The 25488-nt window shown below is 42.3% G+C and overlaps 2 protein-coding genes across 3 annotated transcripts in view; one reads left to right on the top strand and one right to left on the bottom strand.

The window, feature by feature from the left end:
• The window catches only part of LOC121958487 (coiled-coil domain-containing protein 57-like), an 84899-nt gene extending 71980 nt beyond the window's left edge, over positions 1 to 12919 (bottom strand). The window contains 3 exon segments of the mRNA XM_042507432.1: positions 1846 to 2160; positions 3231 to 3504; positions 12809 to 12919. Coding sequence (XP_042363366.1) covers positions 1846 to 2160; positions 3231 to 3504; positions 12809 to 12811 — 592 coding nt within the window. The 5' untranslated portion in view covers positions 12812 to 12919.
• Positions 12920 to 13109: 190 nt separating this feature from the next.
• Positions 13110 to 25024, top strand: slc16a3b (solute carrier family 16 member 3b). 2 transcript variants are annotated; one of them, XM_042508356.1, is made up of 6 exons: positions 13110 to 13173; positions 17951 to 18213; positions 18293 to 18436; positions 19853 to 20454; positions 20880 to 21060; positions 23383 to 25024. In XM_042508356.1, the coding sequence occupies exons 2-6, from the start codon at positions 17991 to 17993 to the stop codon at positions 23700 to 23702; spliced, it is 1470 nt and encodes a 489-aa protein (XP_042364290.1). In that variant the 5' UTR covers positions 13110 to 13173; positions 17951 to 17990; the 3' UTR covers positions 23703 to 25024. The 2 variants fall into 2 exon arrangements, with proteins under 2 accessions (XP_042364290.1, XP_042364291.1); XM_042508357.1 differs by lacking the exon at positions 13110 to 13173 and adding an exon at positions 13567 to 13626.
• Positions 25025 to 25488: the final 464 nt, after the last annotated feature.

Below are 25488 nucleotides of genomic sequence, written 5' to 3'. Positions count from 1 at the left end.
TCACTGGCTTAACTGCCAGGAGGAAAATAATAGCCCAGCACTGGCTCCTTCCTCACTCACTCACTCAGCATTCATCAGTGGTAATCCTATATTTGCGATATAGTGATGCTTGAACTATTCACAGCAAGGATAAACAAAGCAAAGTCCTCAACTCTCAGCGTTTTGAGAGATGCAGCATCAGAGATTTCCAACTAAATAACCTCAGTGCCTCAAGAATCAATGCTCCAGTAATTAAGCACGGTGTGTTTAAATAGAGACCATAGGGGTTCGGGTGTGAGGGTTGTTTTCAGGGGTGTTCTGAAGGGTATTAGCAGGTGGGTGTTTTTGGGCAGGTACCAGCAGCAAACTGTACTGAATGACTGGTGCTAATAAAAACTTGGTCACTAAAAAAAAAAAAAAAAAAAAAAAAAAGAAACAAACACTAACCACCCAAATACAGTTATGAGTCTTACACAGACACAAACAACAGGGAGACAGAATTAATCAGAAGCCTGCACAAAAGTAAAAAGACATGGCTGAAGACATGTTTGACAGCAACATGTTCTGCCTGTAACTAACAATGGGTTGGTTGGTTGGTTGGTTGGTTAGAAGAAAATGTATTTGATAAACGATATTTTAAAGTGACACTTGATTTCCAACCAGCTTTGTATCATAAGACAGTGGATAGTAGTATAAATAAGCTGTGGTAAAGTTTTCTCCATCTCAACAGTGCCCAGATCTCCCTGCACATATCTCAGCTCAAATCCACTGGATGACACGTTCCAGAAGACAACTTTTAATATTTTTTCATATTTCAGATACTAAAAGATGAATCAATGAATGAATAAATGAATGATAAATGAATAAATTAATCAACTAAATCAGGGGTGGCCAACCAGTCAGAGGCTAAGAGCCACAATTTTTACTGTGTTACTGCAAAGAGCCACATCATACACATGGGCATACATGAACTGCCCCCATCCCTTCCCCTCACTCTCTCGCCCTCTCTTATTCACACAGAGACCTTTGCCCTGCCACATTTACTGTAAATGTCACAAATCAACATGATAATGACAAAAATTGACAGAACTAAGACCACAGACCAGTCATTTTCAACAATGAACAATGTGTGCACTGTCTCACAAACAAACTCTCAGTTCAATGTTCAGTTCATGTCTATAAACAAAACTATTATAATTTACAATAGCATTTTTTCTCTTACCATGCATGTTGCTTAGTGGGACTTCTGGCATTCCTTGCCCTCAACAATCCTTTTCAAATCTGGTTGATAGTCAGTTGTTGACACTCGAAGCAATTCCTTCACGTGTGTCTGTCAGAACAGATCGATGCTTTGATGTCACGTGTTTCAGGGTAGAAAAAACAGACTCGCAGACGTATGTTGACCCAAACATTGACAGTATCTTAAGTGCAGCCCGTCTGACATTTGGGTACTTTTCCATTGGCACACTTTTACAGAATTCAATGGTCCCTTCTCTCAAAGCAGGTTTCAGTTGGTCCTCTTCACAAAGATCGATCATCTCCAACTCAGCCGCAGCCTCATCTGTGACCAGCAGGGTTTTCAAACAGCCCAACTACGCATTAAACGGGTTGACGAGGAACGCAATCTGTGGCCTTTTCAGTTGAAGATCACGTAACCGGGTCACAAAGCTTTTGTGCAGGTTTTCAACCATTGTTGCATATCTGGCTGTTTGCTTATTCAGGACAGCGCCGTAACTTGCCCACTGGCTTTTAGCAGAGTGGGAAAATGCGTTAAATCTCTCTTCTGAATATGCATCTTGAACAGCTTTGGTTTGTTAGCAAACGCAAACACACTTTGCACCAGGTCAGGCAGTATTTTTGACTTACCCTGCAGGGTCAGGTTCAGTCTGTCCAAGTGACACAGCATGTCCACCAAAAAAGCCAGATCCATAATCCACTTGAGGTCTGAGAGCTCGGGATAGTGCTTGTCCTTCTCTTCCTCGAACAGTTTCACGGCATCCAAAAGCTCAAAGAAGCAACAAAGTACCTTGTCTTTTGACAGCCACCTCACAGTGCAGTGCAGCGGCAGTTCACCTGGAAGGCCTTGGTCCATCTCAGCGATGAGATTTTTGCATTGCCTGTGGTTAAGCGCATGTGTGTGGATGTAGTTGACGATTTCCATCACAGGCTTCATGACGTTGTCTAAATTCATTATTCATTCATGATTTAGACACGAATTGCTCCCTGTGGATGATGCAGTGGAAATTCCAAAACTCGGGAAAAGACCGCACAAATATTGCCAGCTGAGGCTTGTCTTGAAAGTCACAACACTCATCCAATGGACACTAAAATACTCACAGGCTTGAAGGTCTGAGTGCAACTGTGATTCGATAGCCATGTTAATGTCTGATATTCTGTGTTCAACCGTATGGCGGGACAGTTGGATGTCTGATACCATTCGTTTTAGTTTGACGTTTTCAGGAGACAAGATTTCAACAATGTCACTGAGGCATGTTTTGACAAACTCCCCTTCACTGTATGTCTTTTTTGCCTGTGCAATGTTCCAAGCAAGTTGATACGATGCAAGCGTCACCGTCTCTAAGTGTTTCATACATTTTTGGAACAACTGTGTCTGCTTCTCTGCCTGACCTTTTACAGCAACCAACTTGTGCTTGCGAAGTTCAGTCCCCTTTGGAAATTCCTGGTCGATGGTAGCATGGAGTGAACTAAAGTGCCGCTGAAGATTTGAAGCCTTGAAATGCGCTAATGATGCCTGACATATAAGGCAGAATGGCTTGCCATTACGTTCAACAAAAAAAACCCCTCCCCCACTCTGTTAAAAAAAGTCCTGTGTTCTTCATGTGATCTTCATATTTTCGTTTTGCTGTGCATTTTTTCCCTGCCATTTTGAGAGCGAACTCATTTCCATCAACGCGCATGCGCATGAGATTCACGTAACGGAAAAAAACACAAACACAAAATTCGACATGAACGCAAGAGCCACATGAAACCGGGCAAAGAGCCGCATGTGGCTCGGGAGCCACAGGTTGGCCAGGCCTGAACTAAATGAATAAACTAATCAACAAATTCAAGGAATGTGAAAATAATTCTACTGCACCCTGAAAACAAATCAAACAGCTACATCTATTTTTTTGTTTCTTGCAAAAGTCAGAGTCTTATGAAATTCTCCATTTTCAAAGGAATATTTCCAGCTAAACGCTGAGGTGCACAGTTGGGGTTATTCTGATGTGAGGCAGATGGAGGTGAGGTACCTGACAGAGCAGCATTCCACTTGGGCCTTTTTGAAGGAACTCTCCAGTTGATGAACCCTTGCAGACAGAAGCTCCTTCCATTCCTTCTCTTGGGGCTCATGGAGGTGAGGTATCTGAGAGAGCAGCACTCCTCTTAGGCCTTTTTGAAGGAACTCTCCAGTTGATGAACCCTTGGAGACAGCTCCTTCCATTCCTTCTCTTTACTGGCCAGCTGGGCCTCTAGGTCTTCCAGACCACCACTGCTGTCTGACTGCAGGGCTGAACTGGGATACACCTAGGGGCCAGAATTTAGCTGATCATGCATTGCAACACACAATATTTATGTTAATAATTATTTAACTTCCTGTAACAATGCCTGTATTATTTCTTTGGGGAGGCCCATGAACACTGGGATGTCTCTCCCAGGACTTAGTGCACTACTGCACTAACCTGTCCACCTCTCTAAAGTCTATCCACACAAAGCTTAAAGCAGCCATACCAACTCCTCTGCAAGGGCCATTGCAAAGGCTGCAGCATGGAGTGGTGAAAGATAAAAGCAACATCATGATGACTAAGTGTGGTATTGCAGATAATCATTTGTTGTTTGTATTAGTATTTGGGTTTTATGTTGCAGTATCTGAGAGTCCAGCTAGAGGGCGAACTGGAACTGTTAGAGTTGCTGAGGTCAATGTTAAGCATGCAGAGAAGTAGACTGAAGTAGGCATGAAGCCAGAGAGTTGCTCATATGTTATGCTGCAAGCGGGTTCAGTAAAGACCTTTGAAACAAAGTTAATTTGTGGACAGTGGATTATTTATGAAGATGCAACATCTTTTTGGCGACGAGGACTAGTCTGAGAGAGGACAGCCGTCGGAAGGACTTGAAAAAAAACACATGACAGGAATCTGGTACAGGGTCGGCTAGCTAACGAGTGACTGCAGTTAGCCCCTGGCTAAGAAGAGAGGTATGGCTACAATTGGCACGCTAGCAACGTTTGATACCAAGAATCAGACATGGGATGAGTATACTGAAGTACTCGAGCAGTTTTTCGCGGCCAATGAAATTGGCAATGCATACAGGAAGAAAGCTATACTGATAAGTCTTGTAGGAGCATCGACCTACAGTCTGATGCGCAACCTTCCAAATCCTTCCAAGAGCTTGTACTCCTAATGAAAAATCACTTTGATCCTAAGCCCAGTGAAATTGTGCAAAGGTACAAATTTGACTCGCAACCACAAGCCCAATGAAAGACTAATGGAATATGTGGCCGAGCTGCGCCGTTTAGCGTACGATTGTAGCTATGGCAACACCCTGCAACAGATGTTAAGAGACGGGATTGTTTGTGGGATTAATGATGACAGAATCAAGCAGTGTCTTCTGTCAGAAACAGACCTCACTTTTGAAACGGAGATGGCAAAAAAAATACACAGGACCTGCAGACAGGTGCATCGGTAAAATGTTTCAGCATAAACAATGGACAGCAGGAGGCTCGCACCTTTAAAGGAGACAGCAAAGAGTGCAAAGGGACTAGGCACACCGCAGCAGCCTGTAAGTACAAACAAGAGAAATATCATGCTTGTGGTAAAGTTGGACATAGAGCAAGAGCTTGTAGAAGCAAAGCTAAACTGAACCAGAAAAAAAAACATGGATTTGCAAATGAAAAGAAAGACAAAAAGCAGAATTCACGCTACCATTCTCACAAAGTACTCGAGACAGAGGATGAAAGTAAAAGTGATGGCTCTGAACAGGACTCCTTCACATTGAACTGCATCAAGTGTGGACAAAGGCATCAGAGCAAACTGTACAAAAAGCGTCAGAGAGCTGTGCACCTGAGAAAAGTAGACCCCTACACTGTGGATATGAAACTTAATGAGAAAGATGTAACCTTTGAAATTGACACTGGATGTTGCCTAACAGTCATGAATGAAGAGACGTTTAAAGAGACATGGAGACACACCAAATTCCCTAGTCTGAGGCCCATCAAATTTAAGCTGGAAACTTACACAGGGGATCCTGTTGAGATGATTGGTGCCACGCTTGTCAGAGTCCAATATAAGCAGCAGAGTATGAAACTGCCCCTTATTGTGGTCAAAGGGGACAGCCCCAGCTTGCTAGGACGAGGCTGGCTAGAGGACATATATCTGGACTGGAGAGAAATAAAAAACAGACGCAAAGCTGGAAAAGTGCACCAGGTCAAGACAACAGGAACCACACTACAGCGTTAAACAAGCACGAGGACGTGTTCAAAGAGGAGCTGGGCAACCTGAGAGGCACCAAAGCTACCATTCATGTAAAACAAGGTGCCACCCCACGTTTTTTCCGCCCACAGTCTGTTCCTTTTGCCATGCGAGCAAAAGCAGATGAGGAAATAGACAGACTGTTGGAAAAGACATCATCTTGCCAGTGAAATACGCTGAATGGGCGGCGCCTGTTGTGCAAATCCTAAAGCCTATAGGGACTGTAAGACTGTGCGGAGACAACAAGCTTACTGTAAATACAGTGGCGTCCCTGGAACAGTATCCAGTACCCAGAGTGGAGGACCTGTTTGCAGCAGTTCTCCAAACTAGATATGAGTCATGCTTACCAACAAATACTCCTGGATGAGGAATCCAAAAAGTATGTGGCAGTGAACATGCACCGAAGTCTATTCACGTACAATAGACTGCCTTTTGGAGTGGCGTCTGCACCAGCCATATTCCAGAGGATGATGGAAGGCCTTTTGAAAGGGATACCTCTTGTGGCTGTATATTTAGACGACATTTTTGTGAGTGGGGAGGACAAGGCAGACCACCTGAAGAACTTAGCCGAGGTGTTGAGCAGGTTGGAAGAGGCTGGTCTGCGGCCTAAAAGAAGTAAGTGTGCCTTCATGGGAAAGGAAGAGGAGTACTTGGGGCACAGAGTGAATGCACAGGGCCTCCACCCTGTGGAGAAGAAATTAAAACGATCATGGATGCTCCTACTCCCGCAAATGTAACAGAACTCAAAGCATACTTGGGTTTGTTAAACTATTACAACAAATTTCTCCCCAACCTGGCAACCCTGTTGCCCCCCCTACATGAACTTTTGAGACAGAATGCAAATTGGACATGGCAACAGAAACAAGGGGAAGCGTTTCAAAAATCAAAGATGCTGTTGAACTCAGCTAATGTTTTAATTCACTACTCTGCCGACCGAGAGTGCGTCACAATATGGTGTGGGAGCCGTACTGTCACACAGGATGGATGATGGCAGTGAAAGACTGCTGGGGTTCAAGTCATGCACACTCTGCCGTACTAGTGTTTGTGGAATTTCTTGATGCCAAACATTACAGCTAAGCCTTCTTTATCAAGCTGAGAGTACCTCCTTTCAGCAGGTCCTCTTCCTTTCCCATGAAGGCACACTTACTTCTTTTAGGCCGCAGAGAGATCATGTTGAATCTCTCTTTTCAACATGAAGAAGCCTATACCTCAGATGGGCTCACCAAGAGTGCAAAGATGGGCTGTGACATTGAGCGCTTATGAGTACAACATTGTGTACAAACCAGGCAAGCACCATGCAAATGCGGATGCGCTCAGCAGATTGCCTGTGCTGGAAACAGCACCTAAAAAAGAGATGACTGAACAAGTCTTGATGATGGATGTACTGGACAACACACTAGTAGACACCAAAAAAATCAAACACTGGACAGCTAAGGATATTATCTTGTCTCAAGTCCATGAGTACACCTTAAAAGGCTGGCCTGCACAAACAGATGTTTGCTTCAAGCCATATCAACAAAGAAAAATGGAACTGAGTGTGAGGGATGGATATGTGCTCTGGGGAGCCAGAGTAGTCATCCCCACCAAAGGCAGAGACAAAATACTGAAGCTTCTGCACAAGAATTATACAGGCATGTCAAAGATGAAAGGCCTGGGAAGGTCATATGTATGGTGGCCAGGTATGGATGAGAACATTGAAAGGGAAGTGCAGTCATGTGAAGAATGTCAAAAACACCACCAGTCACCACCCACTGCACCATTACACCCCTGGGAATGAGAGTCACCGTGGTCCAGGATCCATGTGGACTATGCACGGCCTTTCCTTGGTGAGATGTTTCTGCTCATTGTGGATTCTGATTCCAAGTGGATGGACATTTACCCAGTAAAATCAGCTACATCACAAGCTACCATCGAGAAACTGCGACAGAGTTTCAGTGTGTTCGGTCTGCCAAAGATGTTGGTCCAAAATGGATCCCAGCTGTTATTGCAAGCTCATCAGGTCCAGTGTCGTACATCGTCACCATTGGAAGTGGTCAAACCATGAAGCGGCATGTGGATCAGGTTAGCGCGAGATTGACAGACACTGTTCCCAGCGAACCTGACACAGAGCTGGAGCTGCTGCCTAACACGAAAGCGGGCTCCAAGGGCTGCTTGCCTTCAATGATGGACACAACACCACAACCTCCGTCATGTGAGCCACAAGAGCCACAGCCTGCTCCACACACTCAGGCACAACCAGACTCACAAGATGCACCAGTGGTGCGATATTCCCAGAGAGAGAGACGTTCGCCTGTGCATCACAAGGACTTTGTTAGATAGAGTGAGATCTTTCCAGGAATAGAGCAACAATGCACTCTGGATCTCACTAGAAGCTTGTAGCTATAACTAGGTTATAAAGTAAAGAACAGTTTTAAAAAAATGTTAATGTTCTATGTTAATATTTGTGTATTATTTGGCATATATATTCATACATTTACATTTGTGTTTAGAACAAGTTGTTAACTTAAGGGGGGAGGAGATGTGGTATCGCAGATAATTATTTGTTGTTTGTATTAGTACTTGGGTTTTATCTTGCAGTATCTGAGAGTCCAGCTAGAGGGCGAACTGGAACTGTTAGAGTTGCTGAGGTCAATGTTAAGCATGCAGAGAAGTAGACTGAAGTAGGCACAAAGCCAGAGAGTTGCTCACATGTTATGCTGCAAGTGGGTTCAGTAAAGACTTTTGAAACAAAGTTCACTTGTGGACAGTGGATTATTTATGAAGATGCAACACTAAGCAGAATTAAAAAAAAGGAATTTCCCTCGCATGTTCTACACATTATGACAAATTCAACTTTTTCTATCTGGTGTGCACACTAGTGATGTGCAGGTCAACCTGTAGCCTGCAGGTCGACAGCAGTGCATACACATGCAGCAGCCAATGGCTCCTCAAAGCCTTGCTACTTTTTTTGCTATATTTTTACATTTTTTTTTACCCCTTCTACTGAAGCAAGACTTTTCTATGATAGAGAAGCACTTATCAACATCGGGAGAAGTTGTGTGGGGTTTGGGCTGGATGCAGCAGGTCATGAGAGGATCTCCACCAACAGCTCACGCCAGTCAGACCAGAGGGAAGAAACCAAACCGAAAGCGTTAGACGAAGAGAAGACAGGCGGCATCAGGGCAGGGCTGGCCCGGCTTGGGCCAGGAGGTGTTCCTCTACCAAGCCTTCTTCTGACTTATATCCAGTTGCAGGATAAGATGTGATTGATGCTCACTCAGCAACGGGAAATCAGAGACTGCTCTGTGCACGTCTTCACAGAGACATGGTTAACCCCTAACATCCCAGATCAGGCTTTTGCACTGGATCGATAGACCTTGTTGGGAGCCAACAAGACACAAGACTCTGACACAGATTTAAAAAATGCACTTCAGGTATTGTATGATACCATCAGCAGCAACATGCCCAAGGAACTGGATGGAATTTTCACAGTGACTGGTGATTTTAATGAACTCATCCTTCAACTCCAAATATGTAGCAGGATCAGGGACAAATGTAAATTGTTTTTTTAAACTTTATTTAAAAAATGATTAATATTTTACTTTCTACCTTCTCTCTCTCTCTCTGTGTGTCACAGTACGAGCAGCTTTCTCATAAATGCTGTGCTCAGGCTTTCTGATTCAGCTTTTGATTAGGAATACATGTAACGGTCCTACATGTTTAAAGGCTCTCTCTTCAGTCATAATGTCCTGTTAAAATATTTCCTTCTGAAAAGAAAAATATAGACCTAACACCATGTCATTACAGCAATTGCAAGGTACACAGTAGACTTAGTCATTTTTTAAAACATAGTATGAAAAATGAAAGTTAAATTTGTCCTTGTTCCTGCTACATCTTTCTGAGTTGAAGTTACTTCTCTCTGTCCAAAGTGAATCTGTTAAATATTCACCTCTGTAATATCATGTGAACAAACCATGTAGATTGTCAACTGTGTGCTTGAGATCATAGGCTTAAGACATAACCACTAAGAGGATGGGTAAGTGATTGCTGTTTTTCTGTCCTTTGTACCTTTTAAAACAGAAAACATACATTTTACCAACAGCAATTAAGTCATTAAAAGAAACTTTAAGCTCCAGTTTGCGGCTTTGCTGTTCAGGTCAATGCATATGTGCACGAGTCAGGTTGGCTCTCATAGTGGCCCCTATACCAGTAGTGCACAGTGGGGCAGCGGTCACTCTATCTGTGGTGTCACTCTAATATTCGATGTTTGCATGAATGCAGTGCAGCAGGTGGAGTTCTTTTTATCTCTTTCACAGCTGAATGTCACTCCTGAGGTGGATAATTGATCTGTTGATATGTTCACAGCTAATCAGATTGATAGATGAGAGGAGGTATTTGTAGATATTTGTAAGTTTTAGGCCCAGCAGAATGAACGGTTCAGTTTCACTAATGCGCCTAATGTTCCGCTGCACGTCTCTGCTGCTACTGCGCTGCAAATAATTCAACAGTGTTTCAATATAGCCTTTAATTAACAGTCCAGCTCCAATGAGACTATGGTTTGACAAATGAGACTATGGGAAACACTGGTGGGGCTGGAGGGTGGACGGTCTGTATGCGCTGAAAAATTACATAGTTGATTGGAAAAAACAATGGAATTTGAATTTTATCCTCCTGGGCAGGTCTCAATTTACCTGGGTGGGCCGTCGTAGAGTATATGTATGGGAAACACTAGTAGCTGGCAATTCACATGCTCCCTGTTTGCACAAACAGACAAGGTGCACACACCTTGGCTAAGTATTACCCTGCTGTATAGAGGGTCAATATCAAAACGTATTTTAGCCACTTTAAAAAAGGCCTACCTAAAACAACTCAATATGGGTTTAAGTGGATGCTGGATTGAGAGTATTTTCAGCATATTACCTCGCCATCACACAGACCTTTCCTTTGGCGCAACTTTTTCTCAACCGTATAACTTCTTTATTCCTATGCAGAAGTCCAACTGATCCGTGAACAGTATAACAGAGTGAAGAACACTGAGAAGAAAACAGCAAGGAACACAATAATAACCACAGACAAACTTAAGTTGTAATGAAAAGTAATGAGAAGAGCGAGACACAGGTGGAGTAGGCAGGAACTTGGGAAAACAAAGGGATTGGTAAACAACAAGGGAGTGGCAGGGAACACTGGGGTGGAGAAAACTAGACTAATACTGAACAGGTGAAGACTCAGGAATCAGGGAAGGACACACAAGACTGATAAAGACAGGTGTGACCGAAAACTGGCAGGAAACAGACAAATGCAGGAGAAACAAACAATACAGCAACACTTCAAGGGAAAGTGGGAACAGGTGAGTGGACTGAGGAGTACTTAGTGACAGGTGAAAATAATCAGAAACACTAGGGCGGGAAAAAACAGAAAGAAAAGAATTAAAACAAGACATGACACATGAGGTTTGAATCCAAATGTCCATCATCCAGACTTGTGGACTGAGCCCTCGCAGACTTCAGTTATACTGTGACATATTCTCTGTCATCACACAAAGTCTGCAAGGGTAGAGACTGCAGCAGCTGATAGACAGGCCTCAAGTCTGTTTCACTGGTTGTTGTGGAAACGTTTGAGTGACAACTACAGTCTTGTACACAGTGATCATTACTGTCATACTCTGTCTGCTCGTCTGTCCCTGCAAATAATAATATATAAATTCCATGTACAAGATTTGAACAAAACTGAACAATATGATATTTACACTTTTCTTTGATACTTTAATTTACCGTATTGCAGTACTTTTTGTCTTGGGTTTTTTGTAATGCCTAGGCTATGTTTTGTGATTGCAGAGATAAAACCACACAATCTGTTAATGGCCTGATTTTAACTTGTGCTCTGCTTAATCATCACCTGCTGCCTGCTTCTTCTTCCACTTCTCATATCATCTAAGTCAACACCAATGCTTCCCTAAAAGGCAACAGGAGAGATTCTACAAAATAAAACAGGAAACAGAACATGTACAACATGAAACGAGAAAAAACATGACAATTAACCCAAAAGCAAAGTCCACAAGATAACACAAAACCCATGATCATGACAATATCAAGAAATTAATTCCACAGTCAACAGAAAAACACAAAAACAAAAGTGGACAGCCCAAGCCAGTTCAGAGCCATCTAAAAATTAGTTGGCAATACTATTTGGAAGTAAATTCCCTCAGACATGCTGGCTAAATGTATTAGTATGTATATAAGTACAATGTTCCTTATGTGTCATTCTAAAATGTACAGTTGCACAGGGAAGGCAAGTTTAAGTTTTTTCCTTGAGTATGGAGGAGGAGTTGAGAAAAGAAGCTGCTCTGTTGTGTGCAGGTGCAGCAGCAGCTTCTGTCTGTATCAGCTGCCAGACAGCAGCAGGGTGAACATGCTGTTGCTGCTGGGGAGGGTATTGTCTCACCTCACTGATATCAGTGGTGCTCTGTATTTAGGTACCAATGATGTTCATAGCAGTTTGTGATGTTTCCATTCAGGATGCTTTGTGTTCTTCTTTAAAGATTAACAAGAACTTGACATGGGAACTTTGCCATTATGAGTTTCTGTGTGAAATGCAGCTGTTTCTGAACTCTTCTGACCATGAATGTGTGTTGACAGTGTCACCGTCTCTGTGACGCTGATTCCCAGAAATCTAAAACTGTCCACTTGTTTCACCTCAACTTTACTGATGTAAAGGGTGTAGGGGTGTGCGTCTTATATTACATTTAATTTTTGCAACAGATAGTAATTTGAGTTAGAGCATTTCTACAGCATGTAATGAAATAACAAAACGTAAGTACTTTTTGCCCATATCTGTAATTTACTTGAGTTTTATATTTCTGTCAACTTTCTGTCTACATTTCCCCGAAGCATTTTAGTTAGGTGTACTTACTACAAAATAGGGAAGGAAGGGAGGAGGCCATGGATGGACAATGAAAGTAATGGAAGGGACGGAAAAACTGAATTTTGTTCTTTCAATCATAAAAAGAGTCATTGTTTTTCTTACAGTGTAATGTACACCCCATTTTAAGGGGGTGTATATTATCAAGAAGCCAACGTAATCACTTTCAAAATTCTGACTTTTATCACCAAAATTTACTTGCACTTACGTACATTAATATAATAAAATTTGGTTACTTTTGATACTTAAGTACAGTAAATTTCTGATACTTTAAGACTTTTACTCAGTAATATTGTAATTGGCGACTTTAACTTCCACATGTCATTTTGTGGTAAGATATTTGCACTTTTATTCAGCTATGGACGTATGGCTCTCAGATACTTCACACCACTGCGCACGCACACACACACACACATACACACACACATACACACACACACACTGAGAAGTATTTTTTATTAGCTTACCATAATAGGGGAGCTTTAGCTTTTGCAGTACTCGGCGGTCATCCGCAGAAGTTCGCGCCGTTCGGGCTCATACGACATCACATTTCAAAGTCAACGAGACAACTTCAAACAAATAACTTACACTATCATGACGTTTAACGGTAACTAATGATATCATTAATGAGCTAAATTCGTCAACTAAAACGTACCTCTTTCCTCTGTGATGCGAAAAATTTCCATGGCAACCGTACGTCGGTGAAATTGTTCCCCAGCCACAAAGACAGACAATGGTTCCTGCGCAGCGCCGTGTGATAAAGCCAGCGACGGAGGCGCGCTCACGCGTTAATGTAGGAGCGCTTCAGACGGAGGGACTCAACTCTCAGCAGGTAATGTGTCGTTAGTTTTTTTAACCTTTAAATCAACGGCCGACGTGTGTATTTGTCTGTGTTTATGGCCTACTGGGGATGTCTTTCCTGTGTTGTGCCACAGCCTGAGAGTAACAGGTAGGCACAAAGGCTGACTGTCAGGCGACCAGGAGTCAGACTGAGGAAAATGGTCATTAGCTGATAGTCATGTCTGCACTGACCCTTTTAGAACAGTGTCACAGATGCTGACCCCATGTGTGCCGGGGTCTGTTCAACTGTAACATGATGTTATTGCTGGTCAGTCAGAGTAGACCTGTTCAGATCAGTACGGTGGTCTGCAAGGATGCACAGAACTACGCCTCGGTCCTCACGTAGGCCACCGGGTCTGTCCGCATGCACCGGGATCCACATCTGTCCACCACAGAATGAGCAGCAAACAGCCTCTTCAGGTCTGTGAGAAGTACTGTAAGCCAGGTGAGGTGAAGCAATGACTTGTTCTCCGCTGGACTAAACGTTGCTTTATAAAATGGACAGGTGTATTTCTGTTATTAAATGTGGTTCTGATGGTCGTTAAATATAGCCCACCGCTCAGTTTGCACGTTTCACACACTGCGCTGTGACCTATAGACTGCCATCAAATACAGATCATACCAGAAGAGCATGAACTCATCTGTCACCACCAACTGACGAGACAACAAGTTTAGAGAAGGACGCAGTGAAGCTTCTGTACAGACTCCTATGCGTTCCTCCGCGTTCCTCTCCATCACCAGGATGGTGAACGCGGAGTGCCTACGTGCGCTCGCCTGCATACATGAGGCTGATGATGTCAGGCCTCTCAACGTCATCATTCCACGTTACTCAATCTGGATATTTCCGACATAAGAGTCTGCTGATGAAGTCCACTAAATGGACAAGTCTGCTGACATCCTGTATAACATGTCCGAGTGCCAATGCGGAGCAACAACTCAACACACTCAGTGGAAATACAATCCGGTTCCCCTTACATCAATCTTGACAGTGTTCCGTCATTATAGTTAGGCTCCATCTGTGATCAGTCAGACATCTTTTAATTAACTGAGTTGTTTAGACTAGAAGAAAAAAAAATAGAAAAGCAAGTGCAGTCCATTTACCATTTAGGATTTAAACCCACTTGTCCGTCTTTACATCTTTACAGAGTTGAATTCTAACTTGTAGATTTATCGGTTTATAATATTTTTCGATTGTGTTTTAACGTGTTTTTACAGTGTTTGTAGTTGTGATGTTTAGCGTTCGACTGTGATGTAGTTCATGTATAGCCTAACAATAGCTTTTTGCTTCTGGCAATTTCATTTCCGCTTCAAAACACGCAAACATTGTGTTCATCTGTGAATATTATCATGCTAAACAAAACGTGTAAGTCTCATAAATTTATGTTAATTAGAGAGCTTATCTTTGGCAATAATCGCTCATCCTATTCAGTTGTAGAATCTAATATTCATTCTGTGGGTCTGCGTCTTTTTGCTTTGCAGAAAAGCCTTATTTTGGCAGTCTTCCTGGGCATTTTTCAACACTATTGCCCAATATAAAACATTTGTTAGAAAGTTATTTAAAAAATAACACACATGAAATAAGTTACATTATTTTGAAGTAATTAAAATATAAACATTACTTATTACATCTAAACTGGGTAACTAGTTATCTGTAACCAATTATTATTACAAAGTAACCTTGCCAACACTGATGCGGCATCTATTGCTCAAACTGATTTCCCAGCTCAGATGACCGAATGGCTGAATAACATTATCTCCCTATTATTAGAGGGAAAGGTGGACAAATTATTTCTCTGACATTTTTGAGAGCGTCATGTCTTCCTGTTACCTGCCAAATACGTCTCTCTGACAAATGTCTTTCTGCATCACTTTAGTGTCTTGTTCTTGCTCACTGTTACAGAGGCTGTTAAAATGTGTTTATACTGGCTCCCATTCTGGTTAAGGATTTGACGCAAACCTTCAATCACAAACAATAGTCTGCTCCATTTTGTTGGGGTCCCTTTGGAATCCTTTCAGGGAATTAACTGATGAAGGCAGGGAGACCCGACATTATGTGCAGCTTCACGGCTGTTGAGTGACGTGGCAAATGGTACAGAAACAGTTGAAATGTTGAGCTGAATTTAGCAAGTGGAGGACTTGGTCAGTTTAGTAAGTTAATATATTCTGATCAAAAAAGTAATTAAGTGTTGGAATAACAGATTTTTGACCACTTGGGGCTTATAGGCAGATTCCTGCTCTGGTGATCTTACTGTTAAAGAGAAATCCATTTTTACAAAATATTGAATTTCCCTTGGGTTAATGATGGCGGTGCCTCTGAATTTGTCATGTGTTCCACTGAACACAATTTGCTTTGTAGGTGGTGGTGAGGTTGTCAGGGGTGCTTTGTTGTGTCCCTGTTTCTGTAGTTGTGACACTTACCAATTGGTTGGGGCATGGGCACAGTGGATGGTGAAACTGGTAGGGACCTCAAATCACTTGAGAAGCTTATAGAAGACAACAGTTTACCAAACAGCAACTTCAGAGAAATGAATGTTAGTTTAGTATCTTGGCAGACAGGTTCAGTTATTATCGAACTGAGTACATTGCTAAAAACATGTTGTTTTTATTCTGTTTTACCATCTCTATCTCTCTCTCTCTCTCTCTCTCTCTCTCTCTCTCTCTCTCTCTCTCCTTTACACACAAACACACACACAATGCAGAATAACATCCAAGTGCCTTCCATCTGCATATCAGGGATGAGAAATGATCCCTGTGTGGTAGCTTTAGAGAGAGAGAGGGAGACAGAGAGAGAGAGAGAGAGAGAGAGAGTGTATGAGAGAGAAAGTGAGTGTATGTATGTGTGGAATGTAAGGGTCTTATTTTAGTATAGGGTGGTGATATGTGGGGCTCCTGGCAGAATGCTACATCGGTCACACTGGGTTCATGGAAGATGTGGATGCTGTGGCTGGGCCTGTGGGAGGGGGGTTTTAGGGAGTTGATCAAACTTCTTTGATTTAGTCAGTACCATTATGAAATATCCTGTCACTGACTAACGGCTGTCACAAATGAGTGCAGTGAAGAAGTACGCCTGCACTATACAACATCTGTTTTAATATACAGTCTATAAACTGGACATATATAACATAATTATGAAAAGTAAACTAATCGTATATGTAAATAGTGCATTATGCAGGCTATATAATACCTATCATATCAGGAAAGGTCAGGAAAACACATATTGTAAAGAGGCACACCAATGACATAAGACAGACAACCCTGCTTTATATACAGAATGTCATAAATACAGTGTAGTGTGCATGGTGTATCTATCATTAAAGAAAAGCAAAGAAAAACTGCTGTTATAAGTAAAATCATTCCATATATATAATGATATGTATCATTACACACCTTTACAGAATGTGCCCAAAGGGAGGCAAAGATGAGGGGATTGTGCTCTGTGACTGATAGATGGAGAGAGGCATGACAAGTATGCCATAATTTTGTTCCCAGGCTGATTTATTAAATAAGAAATGTTATAAGTTATTATATTCAAAAATCTTAATTTTATATCAACAACGGTAACATAATATGGTATTGAAGGACTACAGTGGAGAAAATAAAATGTATTAACTTAAACTAGAAATACTACCATGCTACTTTATGCCTATGTGCACCAGTCATATTGCACTTAAAGTTTACATTCATGTCTGTGAAAACATGGAAGCTTCACAGACATCTTCCCCCAGCAGCACAGAGATCTCTAAAATCACCAGTTTCAAGATTAGTGTCATCAATCCCCCTCTTTTCCTGAGATATGATGTTGAGTAATGAAAAGCTCTTAAATATACACATACAAGAAATATGTAGTACAATGTGTGAATGCATTGTATGAGAGACACTGTGAGGAGCAACAGCAGAGATAAAGGCTGTGGAGGAAATGAAAGGACGTTTCTGCATGTGGGCTTTCTGGCTGTGAGGGAAATCCTGATGTAATTATGCTTAGTCATTATGATTATGCTTTTAGAATAATGACTTCATGTATTTTATCTAAGTGAAGTCAGATGCACACAGCTGTTAGAATAAAGCAAAGCGCCCCTAAGAGGTGGAGATGAGACTGCCTGTTTACAGTCAACACTGTAATGCTGGTGCTGACTCTGAGCAATTAGCAATAAATATGCCTATTTTACAGGACAATTGTCTCTGATTGCCAACTCTTGTGTTTTATGACAATAAAATCAGACCTTTTTCAGTTTTTTCCGCAACTTGGCTGAGGAGCTTAATCTGTCTTGACAATCACCCCCCACAGATACCATGTTCCCATATTTACACCCCTCTCTGGAGGTAACACACCACACTCACTCTCCTACACAACATAAAGACACCGCTACACATCGCATACACTCTGCTACACACAGTCTTGAAATAGAAGTGCTCATACAGTGAATAACAAATGCTCCCACAAACCTAAGCCTCAAAACCTAACAAGTCCAGTTGGTTGTTTTAAGTCATTTCTTCTAGCATTATTCTGCAGTATCTGGATGGCCAAAAAGTTGTTCTGCACCAGTGAATGTATTAACCATACACACATGATTACAACCTATTCCTTACATAAGCATATTGACCTCCCAATTTAAAATTATATTAAGTGTGAAGTGCTCTATGACTATGGTATAAAATAATTCTCAAAATCAAGATGAACATTTTCAGGACATATGAAAGCAATGTGAGCATATGAGTGACACATATGAGTGACATAATAAGTTAAAGGATAGGCTTGTGTTTTTTATCAGTTTATAGACATTGACCTCAACATAACAGTCGGAGAGTATCATGGGAGGGGCAGTGGTGGACGATGGACCTCCTGGAGTGAAGGCACCAGACGGGGGTTGGGGTTGGGCAGTGTTGGCTGGCTGCTTCGTCATCACTGGCTTCTCTTACGCTTTCCCCAAAGCTGTCAGCGTCTTCTTCAAGGAGCTGATCCGAGAGTTTGATGTTGGCTACAGTGACACTGCCTGGATCTCATCAATACTGCTCGCCATGCTGTATGGCACAGGTAGACAATGTGATAGAGATTAAATGTTGGTATACACATGTGTATACTGTGTACTCATGGATTGCTTGTGTTTTCTCAGGCCCTCTGTGCAGTGTGTTGGTGAACAGGTTTGGCTGTCGGCCGGTGATGATGGTTGGAGGACTCTTTGCTTCTCTTGGAATGATTCTGGCCTCTTTTGCCACCAGTATCATACACATCTACCTCTGCATCGGAGTTATTACAGGTATCACAACATACATGCACACATAGCAAAAACACAAACAAGAACTTTCGTATTTACATGCATCCATAGCCATTTTGTAAAGTCTGATCCTGATAGCTACTTTTCTCTTTAGAACTCATTTGTCTCAAAGATGTCAGAGCAGAACTACTGTGTTTGTTATGTGTCTTTTCCCCCCTGTAACTATTTTGTCAGTCACTGTGTCAGTTCATCTAAGTCTTTGGTCCATAGCAGCATATCCTGACAGCTGCCCTCTAAAACTGCAATTCAGATATGCATTGGATATTCTTGCATCACAGAGGACAGATGTGGATATTTGTAGTGACTGCTGACCTTTCCTTTAGTGCCACCATGTGGGCAAAATTATTGACTCACAAGAAATATCCAAAGTGATGGTTAGATTGAGATGTGACTTCACAGTGCAAATTCCTGCTCCTCAGGGAATGAGCCTGAGCCTGCAGAGGTTTCAGTGCCACCTCCATGTAGATGGTCATGGACTTTCCTGAGCAAATTATGTCATCAAGTTGGAAAATGTGTTTGATTTTGAGGAAAATAAGATTTATTCTCCAGCTTTTAGGATGAACAATCCAGCAGCACTCCTGATAAAACTGAGAGGAGTAACATTTTCCAAGTGGTCCTTTTTAGACACAGAATTTGCAATACAGCAGTCACTCTGTACTTTTCCATATAGAACTGTAGTCTTTTTCTGGGGCTGGGTATTTTACCTCAATACTTTTTTGGTACAGACCATAGACTGTATATAAAGATGGACGACAACCCCCCACTTCCCCCCTCTATGCTTAGGTGAGGTTTGAGGATGATGAGGTCATTAAGAGTCTGATTCTGTGCAGTAGCGATATTTGCCCTGGGGGAGTTCCTGCCAAAACGCCCATCCAACCAATCACAAGCAGCCCCATTGAATGTGAGCGCATGGGTTGGCTCTCACAGTTGTCAGTCATGGTGGAAACTCCTCTTTTTGTACAATTTAATAAGTCATTAAAACAGAACTTATAAAAAAAAAAGAAACACTGGAACAAGCATCAGGCTGATGAGAACTACCTTCAGTGACAGAAACCATTTGTAGGAAAATGTTGTTCTGGATGTTCTGTTAATGTAGGTCATTTAATTAACATTTAAAGCGAATATTGTAGATTAGACATCCTGTATAGGCTTTATGACCTAAACTGCAGTCAGAAACCAGGGGTCAATCCTAACTGAAAAAGTTACACTTTGTGGGAGCTGTTATGTTGTCCATCTTTATATACAGTCTTTGATACAGACTGAAACAGATATTAAAGATTACTCTCTATAATATATTCTTTTTACGTAACAGAGGTGGAATCACATAAAAATAACCAAAAGTGATGATGAGATGATACAGTTAATTATTTCTGTAACATTGCCTGTCTCTCTCCTCAGGTCTGGGCCTGGCATTGAACTTCCAGCCATCTCTGATAATGCTGAATCGCTACTTCAGTGAGAAACGTCCTCTGGCCAATGGCTTGGCAGCAGCAGGTAGCCCTGTGGCACTGTGCTGTCTCTCCCCACTGGGGCAGATTCTCCAGTACCAGTACGGCTGGAGGGGTGGGTTCCTCATACTGGGAGGCATACTTCTCAACTGCTGTGCCTGTGGTTCCCTTATGAGGCCCCTGTTGCCCACCAAGAAGCCCCAAGAGCTGGAGGGTCCCTTAGCTGCTGAGGAGAAGAAGCCACAGCCAAAGAGGAAACTGCTGGATTTCAGCGTATTCAAGGACAGGGGTTTTCTCATCTACACCCTAGCAGCATCTGTTATGGTGCTGGGCTTGTTCGTGCCCCCTGTGTTTGTGGTCAGCTATGCTAAAAACCTTGGCTATGAAGACACTAAGTCTGCATTGCTGCTCACCATCTTGGGATTTGTTGATATGTTTGCTCGGCCAGCGTCAGGCCTCATAGCAGGTATGAAGTGGGTACGGCCCAGGTGTGTCTACCTGTTCAGCTTTGCCATGATCTTCAACGGGTGCACCGACATAATAGGATCACAGGTAACAATGCAGCATTATTGTCTACCACAAGAATAATGGAGAGGAACACATGTGCATGACGATTTGTAGTTACTTCAGAAATTTATGAAATAAACATGTCTGTAACCATCAAACAGGCCCATGAACAAGACCTAACTGGCTCCTACTGGGAGACAACAGGAAAAAAGTAGCAAAAAATGGAATTCATCAGATGATGCCATGTCATCATCTGATGAATATCACAATCAGACTGGTAAAAAGTAAATGATTGATGTTCTGTTAATGTAGGTCATTTCATTAATATTGAAAGCGAATATTGTAAATTAGACATGTATAGTTTGGCTCTGCCACTGTACGGCTGTAGTTTTGGTATCTCATGATCAACAAGGCTTGTTGTCTACAAAACAGTTGTAATGTTCAGAAATGTCCTGTTTCTCTCTTTGCAGGCCAAAGATTATGCAGGTCTGGTGGTCTTCTGTATCTTCTTTGGCATGTCATATGGCATGGTGGGAGCGCTTCAGTTCGAGGTCCTCATGGCTATCGTAGGGACAGAGAAGTTCTCCAGTGCCATCGGCCTGGTGCTGCTGATGGAAGCTATTGCTGTACTGGTGGGACCTCCTGGAGCAGGTCAGAGCAAGGAAAGAATGAATGTGAATGTGTGAGACTTGCAATATTTAAGGCTTATCATTTTCATCTTTTGCCAATTTTGATCAAAACATAAGCAGATTTTTTAAAAGTAGTTTAAAATTCATTCTCACCTGGACTTTATGTTCCAGAGGATCCAAACCTTATTGTGGTTACTAAAAGGTTTTTGGAGGGGGTGGGACTGGGGGGAGGGGGGGGTGCATTTTATGATAATGATTGACATTAAGACACACTGTGGCTCATGGTCACAGTCAAAGGGACACTTGGTAGATATTTCAGTCAGCTTTGTCTCAAAACAATGTGGGTAGTGCATGTAGATGAACTGTGGTAAATTTCTCTCCATCTAACTACAGGCTGTACCTCCCCCTTTTTCGTCTTGCCCACAAACCCTGTCACTACCAAAGTGGACAAAAAGAGTGTAAAGCTGATCCAGAGATACACCTGCCCCTCTATCTGTCTCTCAAACTCAGACCATCAAACAAACAACCCCCCCCCCCCCCCCCCCCCCCCCCCCACCGGAGCCAGGCCTGGGGAAGCTAGCTCTCGGGACATGGAATGTCACCTCTCTGGTGGGGAAGGAGCCTGAGCTGGTGCACGAGGTTGAGTTCCGACTAGATATAGTCGACCTCACCTCGACACATAGCATGGGCTTAGAAGGGGTGTCCTTAGAGGGGGTGCTGGAGAGTAACTTTTATGGACAGAATTTCTAGGCGCAGCCAGGGTGTTAAGGGGTCCGGTTTGGTAACCTTAAGGATTGGGTTGCTGCTTTTCGCAGATGATGTGATCCTGTTGCCTTTATCAGGCCGTGACCTTCAGCTCTCACTGGATCGGTTCGCAGTCGAGAGTGAAGCGGCCAGGATGAGAATCCGCACCTCCAAATCTGAGGCCATGGTTCTCAGCCAGGTAAAGGGATGAGTGCCCTCTCCAGATCGGGGAGGAGATCCTGCCCCAAGTGGAGGAGTTCAAGTACCTCAGGGTCTTGTTCACAAGTGCAGAGTCTGCAGTAATGCGGACTCTGCACCGATCTATCGTAGTGAAAAGGGAGCTAAGCCAAAAGGCAAGCTCTCGATTTACCAGTCGATCTTCGTTCCTACCCTCACCTATGGTCACGAGCTTTGGGTAGTGACCGAAAGAACAAGATCGCGGGTACAAGCGGCTGAAATGAGCTTCCTCCGTAGGGTGGCTGGGCTCTCCCTTAGAGATAGGGTGAGAAGCTCGGTCATCCGGGAGGAGCTTGGAGCAGAGCCGCTGCTCCTTCGCGTTGAGAAGAGCCAGATGAGGTGGCTCGGGCATCTAATTAGGATGCCTCCCAGACGCCTCCCTGGTGAAGTGTACCCGTACGAGACCCCGCTCTCCAGGACACACTGGAGAGACTACGTCTCTCAGCTGGCTGGGGAACGCCTCAGGATCCCCCGGGAAGAGCTGGACGAAGTGGCCAGGGAGAGGGAAATCTGGGCTTCCCTGCTTGGGCTGCTGCCCCCGCGACCCGACCCCGGAAAAGCAGAAGAAAATGGATGGATGGATGGATGCGTTTTAGTTCACTATTTAACTATAGCATGAGATCCACCTAAACAAGTGCACTGCCAATCACAAATTTTAATATGATTTGACACTGATTTGGTATTATTTAGATAGTTTCACCTCACGTTAAAGAGTCTTAATAAGCATACATTTGTATACCTTTTTTCAAATTAAAACAAAAATACATTCTATTTTTTCTTTTGCTAACAAAACATAGTTATCATAAAGAGTCTAATAATATGAAATAATATCCCATAGTGAGAAGTCTATACCTGGAATTAAAAATGTCACTGACTTTTTTGTTCCAGTTACATGGCTTTGGGTTCTGGCAGCTAAACTGGCTTGACTAAGCCTGCCCAAATTTCACAAGTTTGAGGTCCAGAAAACATCCACTGTTTAGTCAGTGTGTTTAGTCTGGCAGATGGAGGATACCACATTTAGCAACCAGCTATCACAGTAAATCTAATCAGCTAAAACAAGTCAGCTTTGGACTCTGAGGTCCAACTGAAATGAAACTGCCTATTATTTGTGGCATCATTACACTGCTTTGTAAAGGGAAATAATGACACTCCCAAAATGATAAATATGTGTTAGTGTGGTGCATGTCATAACAGGAGACTTGCCTTTATGTATCCATCCGTTAGAAAGGAGATTTCTCAGTGTTCAGTCCCGCAAACCACTTGGACTACAATGACAAAGTCTCTAAAGAGCCATAAGCTCTTTAAGTATGGGGTCCAGCCTGTTGAGAACCAGTCTTGCTAAATTTTTCATCCTGTCCACCAGGTCGCCTCTTGGATGCCACCCATCAGTACATGTACGTCTTTCTGTTGGCGGGCTGTGAGGTCACACTGTCAGCCTTTATCATCGCCGTAGGTAACTTCCTCTGCATTAGTAGGAAAAAAGATCCAGAGGCTGAGATGGAGCTGGCTGTCACTGCCTCAGAGAAAGAGGGGCTGAATGGCATCGTGAAAGGTGAACATGATCATGAAGACAAAGAGGAATCAATGGAGAATGGAAATGTCAGTGCTTCGAAAGCAGGGGAGGAGGCAATGATGGTGACAGAGATGGGGGAAAAGGATGGAGAAGAGAACACGTCATTATGAAGAATAAGACTGAAGAGAAAAGACAACCATGCACCAAGAGGACATAAAATGTACCAAGGATGATCTGTGGAAAAAAGACAGAGCGAGCAGCCACACTAATGAAAGGGCGTAATCAAAGTAAGAAAGAAGATAGGGCTGATATTCCTCTTTCTCCAGGACTCAAGCTTTTTCAGTTTTTTATCTCCTCAGTGATTTCAAATAAGCTGATTAAAAAAATACCAATCAATGTCCACTTATGGGCATTTTCTTGGCCTTTCAACCACATCTCACAGCTTTTTTCTTTATGTAGGGTTAAGTGCCAAGTCCTTGTAAGATAAAGAATATCAGGACTTCGGCTTGATGTTCTCACGGTGCCCCTAAGTACGGGAGTCTCCCTGTGATGCTACTGGTGGTCCCCATTCAACAGACATCACCCCCTTTATATATACCAACACCTGTTATCACATGACAGAAGCTCCATTTCCTAATAAAGACTGTGAGATGCTGTTTAAAGGTCTGAAAGTGGAGCCAGTAAGTGGATCTTGTGCTAAGAATATCTTGCCTCACTACTAGCAAGACTGTGTTAAAGTATTTCTTAACGTTTTATGTAAAAACAGGATGAGACGTTACATTAAAAAAAAGCTGTAAAAATAAATTATTCCATATTTGGGGCACTCAACATGTACCCCGGCAGCTGAATTTTACTACTGTGGCTGTTCACTCATTCCTGCAATTTAAAACAAGTCGTTCTGTTGTGTTGTTTCATGACTGCTGTGAGATACTTTTTGAGACTTTATCCAGGTGCTGCCTGAAGCATTTTTTGTTTGTAGGATACTTGAATAAAACCTGAATTGCTTGTCTAAGTGCAGTGCATAGGTGTTGTATACTCAGCTGATGAATGTATATCCTATACCACTTCACTACTCTGTAAAGGTCTTCTTCATGTTATAACATGAGACTTGCTGTGTTATGTGTTGGCTTGGTGTCAGATGGTGTGATCAATGTGCTCTATGCCCTCTGTGTATCTGTTTCATGCTCAAACTGAGAGCAAACAAAATATGCTGGGGTGAAGAAATGCAGAACACCTGCTAACACAACATAAATGTGTGAATGCCATTTTTCCCCAAATAAATACATTTTCCATGCAGAAAAATTAGTAATTGACATCTTTGTTCCATTCAGCAACAGACTTCCATCGACATGAAGTGTGGCAGCTCAGAACCTGTTGAAACTGACCAGTGGTGTGATGCAACAACGTAGTAATACTTTGTTATAGTCCCTTAGTATTTATTTGAAACTATTTGTACCTTAGCGTTTTTATATTTTTGTCAATTTTCACTTTTACCCCACTACATTACGCCTTAGTATTGTAGTTACTTACTACAAAATAGGGAAGGAAGGGAGGAAGGAAGGAAAGAGGGGACTAACGGTCAAATGTAGTTTTTTCTTAAGGTGTAATCTAAGCTCCATTTTAAGGTGGTATACATGTTACAAAGAAACATACTTAATAATTATCAGAATTCTGACCGCTTGCTTTTATATTAACATTTACTGTATTATGACACTGTATACTACTGTATTGTGACACTTATACTATCAATTCTTAAATGTATTTAATATCATAAAGTTACTTTTGATACTTAAGTACAATAAATATCAGATATATTAAGACTTTTACTCAGAATTCTTCTAATGACTTAGAAAAAATAATTTTGTGGTAAGAAATCTGTACTTTTACTCAAGTATGGCTCTCAGGTTTTTCATCTACCACTGACACTGACTGCATTTGACTTTGCGCTGCTGGTTA

This window comes from Plectropomus leopardus, chromosome 19 (assembly GCF_008729295.1).
Source record: "Plectropomus leopardus isolate mb chromosome 19, YSFRI_Pleo_2.0, whole genome shotgun sequence".
NCBI classification, from domain to species: Eukaryota; Metazoa; Chordata; class Actinopteri; order Perciformes; family Serranidae; genus Plectropomus; species Plectropomus leopardus.
The sequence above is the reverse complement of the archived record's forward strand: the minus strand, read 5'-3'. Positions and strand labels throughout refer to the sequence as shown.

Excerpts from the sequence above, each read along its gene's own strand:
- slc16a3b (XM_042508356.1), top strand. The coding sequence starts at position 17,991 with ATGGGAGGGGCAGTGGTGGACGATGGACCTCCTGGAGTGAAGGCACCA. Across the intron at positions 18,214-18,292 it reads CGCCATGCTGTATGGCACAG|GCCCTCTGTGCAGTGTGTTG; the intron begins GTAGACAATGTG and ends GTGTTTTCTCAG. Across the intron at positions 20,455-20,879 it reads CCGACATAATAGGATCACAG|GCCAAAGATTATGCAGGTCT; the intron begins GTAACAATGCAG and ends CTCTCTTTGCAG.